General features: G+C 45.0%; 2 protein-coding genes across 2 annotated transcripts in view; one reads left to right on the top strand and one right to left on the bottom strand.

The window, feature by feature from the left end:
- T265_11905 (hypothetical protein) overlaps positions 1-586 on the top strand; it is a gene marked incomplete at both ends in the record, with an annotated part of 39,206 nt that extends 38,620 nt beyond the window's left edge. Inside the window, one exon of the mRNA XM_009178728.1 lies at positions 317-586. Coding sequence (XP_009176992.1) covers positions 317-451 — 135 coding nt within the window. The remainder of the gene's footprint in view (positions 1-316) is intronic.
- Positions 587-1,937: 1,351 nt separating this feature from the next.
- T265_15602 (hypothetical protein) overlaps positions 1,938-3,626 on the bottom strand; it is a gene marked incomplete at both ends in the record, with an annotated part of 24,122 nt that continues 22,433 nt past the window's right edge. Inside the window, 2 exon segments of the mRNA XM_009178727.1 lie at positions 1,938-2,201; positions 2,243-2,756. Of these exon segments, the coding sequence (XP_009176991.1) occupies positions 1,938-2,201; positions 2,243-2,756 (778 nt within the window).

Raw genomic sequence — 3,626 nt, 5'->3', positions numbered from 1 at the left:
ATTATATGTATACGTCATAGACGCGATGTGGAGTCGATAAGTGACTAGGGAAGAGTTTCCGCGCGTGTCCCATGCGGCCTCATCAGGAGGAAGACTGAATTTTATTGAAGTTGAATTGAATTTTACTCACTGATCTTCAGTTCTCATAGAGCTTTGTTACTGAGAAAAAGCTTGACCTATTATTATCTGGACAGTTCTCTTCTGACCTCCTGAGCAACCAATGCCTAGTCTACCTTGTGTTCTCAGTCGCCTGGAGTGGTTCTTTAGTGTGCGCTCACGATTCTATCAATGTTATCCACCCATAATTTCGTTTCAGTCAAGTGAAGAACGTGGGAAGGAACACCGAAGGATGAAACAACTAGAGAGCGCCTATAAGTTTGTAGATCCCTCTTCAAGCGCACATGCTGATAAACCAAAGGACACTGAAAGCACTGATTCAGTGGGCCTCTGACCGAGAAAGCAAAACTTGGAACTCCATTTCTCACATGCACTGCTGTGATGCACTGTTTTCTACACCACTTCTTTCTTGGCTTTGTGTTGTTTGTGCTGTGTTTAAATTTTACCATATTTTCGAAGTCAAATTCACCATTTACTCTAGTTTGTTTGTTTTCTCCAACTATTTTTAGCATGCACCGCGTATCCAAGCGCGTGTGGGACGCACAATTGATTACATCCCAGGATAAGTTAACATGATGGATCAGATTAGTTAACTAGCAATGGCTCTCTGAATTTCGAACCGTTGCTGGATGGCTTATGTCGTAGCACACGAAATGTGATCCGGTATAGTTTCCACTAAAATGGGCAATGCTTGAATGGCGCCAGAGAAACTATAACAAGTGAGTCATTGCTGTGTACTCACATCTAGGACGGGTGTTCCAAACAGTCTATTTTTCAGCAGGGTGACCAACGGTATTAAAAATAATGATTACAAAACCGGCATTCACATGAATTCGCCACTTGTCATGATTGCTTCTGAGGCCACGATTTCAATCTTGGTTCGGCAAGTTTTCTGGAATATCTTTTTATCCAGGCTTTTATGTGCTAACGATCGTCGCACCTACTTAGGCTTGCCAGTGCTTGTCCTCAGCGTTTAAATGGAGCAGCTGGACGCTGGTCAAATTCAAAAGAGCTTTACCAGTTTCACTCTGAGTAAATTAAGCAAAGTCAAACTGATATTAGCGACCCATTTCGAGATATCGATGGTGACCGACCACACTGGTAGACCGGTGAATTTCTAAACATCCATTTTCAAAATAGGCTCTGAAAGTGCGCACCGTTTCGGATGATACCTGGTATAGCAACAAATTTGTGTTACGACGCTGGCAAGCCAAATTGCTACCAACAAAATCACCATTCACTGCATCGTAGGCTTCGCTACTTTATTAAGCTACGTAATGGGATCGTAGTGATGCGAGGGTATGTGTTCCTGAAACATCATTTCTAAGGCCAATTAGAAAGCTCAGCTACGACAACCCCTTGGTGCATCAGGTTGCTGAGGCCAAGACAGTGGCAATCGAGCAGTCAATATTACTTTTACTCAGGAAGTCGCGTAATGTACTCGTACGGCACTAAATGGAAATAAAACCTGGGAATGCGCATGAAAGGAAAACTATCGACAATAGGACTCACGGCGGTTCTCAGGAGGAAAAAACATTTATTAGGACTATACATTATACGACCGAGAAATAGAATACAGAAGCATTGGGAACAGACTTTCGCCCCATGTTCGGCGTATGAGCATCTCGGTTAGGAGTAAGTCCGTCCAGAACACCCCAGGTCCACCCTGTTTGCGTATATGACTTCTGATTCCCTCAATGAAATTGTCCACTAGCGTAAGGTCAATCAGAACGTCATCCAGTGCCGTCCCATGCGTCCCGTCCAAGAAGTAGTGCGGGTAGCCGAGCAAAGGTAGCTCTAGTTGTGTGAACATTGACCGGTCACGTGTTATGATGACCGAACCAGGCTGTAAGAGTCAAATTAATCACAAAGCGCACTGAACACACCGATACATTTTTCTGTATGATACTTTGTAGGGCGTCTTTATTATGTGGCTCCGGGCACCGTACAGCGAAAACGTTTTTCGTCGATCTTTCAACACCGCACAGTAGAAACAGCCCGTCTCGATGAGCAGTAGTGCGTAGAAAATTCTCCCACTCGATCTCGACAATTCCCGAAATTGGTCGGAAGTTTCGCTGGAGTTCCTAAATCGAGGAGTTAAGAAAGACGAAGTTGAGGAACTTACGGCTGCCGCACTCCTAACGGCCATCCAGATATAGCACCTCGCAGATGTTAACGAGCACTCTAATTCTGTACCGCAAAATTCCACGGAGTACCCCAAAGACCAGAGGTACAGTATGAGGATGATGTTCGCTTCTGGTACACCAGTTTTCATGAATGCAGACCCCAGTCGGAGAGAAGACCGCTGTCCACAGAACCGACATGCCCATATATACATTTGTCGTCGGAAGGGCGCACATTTGATCAACATCGGCCGTTGGCAACTTGCGCACTGGGTTCGGTTTATAATCAGTTTGCGCTTCGCCAACCAGATGACAAGCCTCGTCGGTTGGGAAATCAATTCGCAAATGTCGAAACATTTTGGAAACCCATCAGCTAGCCACTGATCAACGGATGTATAAGGTTGTCTGCATATGCTTTCGACACGATCATAGACAGCCACATTCAGTAACTTTGCTGCGTCGCACGTCGGCAAGCACCCGTATAGATTCTCAAGGCACTGTGCTTTGATGGCGGTCCTTACAAGGAAAAAAGAAACACCGAATTGAGACAAATCCAAACGCTCGTCGGGAAGATGATATCATCTCGTACTATTTGATATTCGGCAGCCAAATAGAAACTAACCACATGCAGGGGACATTCTTATAGCCACATACGTGTTCTGCGATACCTATCGCCCTTGCACAAGCAGTGTCAACTTTCGGTGACACCTATGTAGTGCGCGCAATACTGTTCCGGTCCCCCATTTTTCATATATCTCTGTCATATCTAAAGTGAGTATCCTGAAAATTGAAATGAGTCTTAGATCAGTCGGCCATGCAGTTATAAACCGTGTATCATGATACGGTTGCTTCAGTTGCTTCGGCTTCGTTCATCAGCAGACAGAATAGAGGAATGACAGCTATCATTCGAAGGTGCTGGTTTGAGCAGTTTATTGATGTTAGATTGGCCTGTTTGTCAGAATCAAGGAGCAGGAGACCTACATACGGAAGACAACGCGCTCTGCTGCAGGACCACCCCAGTGGATGCGTGGGACGGCCGGAACCCGCACCCAGGGAGAAATTATAAGAAAGTACACCTAAGATTTACAATGGGATGAGTTTACGAAAGCCCTGAAAGTTACTAAATACATACAAAATGATATAAGATAAACTAGCCCTGGAGATCCCACACAACGTGCCATGACGGTGGCGAACGAGTGGTGGTCCATACAGGTTAAGCCAATATTGCGAACGCCATATCGATTCACAATCGACGAATCGGCAGGAAATCTGGTGCTTTGCCGCAAAAATTCGTCTAGAGCACGAAGTTTCAAGTTTCCAGACCAAGTCCGGCGTGTTTGCTATCATGTTTAGTAACGAGAAATACTCATCATCATCATCATCATC

Source organism: Opisthorchis viverrini (genome assembly GCF_000715545.1).
Source record: "Opisthorchis viverrini unplaced genomic scaffold opera_v5_636, whole genome shotgun sequence".
Taxonomy (NCBI): Eukaryota; Metazoa; Platyhelminthes; class Trematoda; order Opisthorchiida; family Opisthorchiidae; genus Opisthorchis; species Opisthorchis viverrini.
The sequence above is the reverse complement of the archived record's forward strand: the minus strand, read 5'-3'. Positions and strand labels throughout refer to the sequence as shown.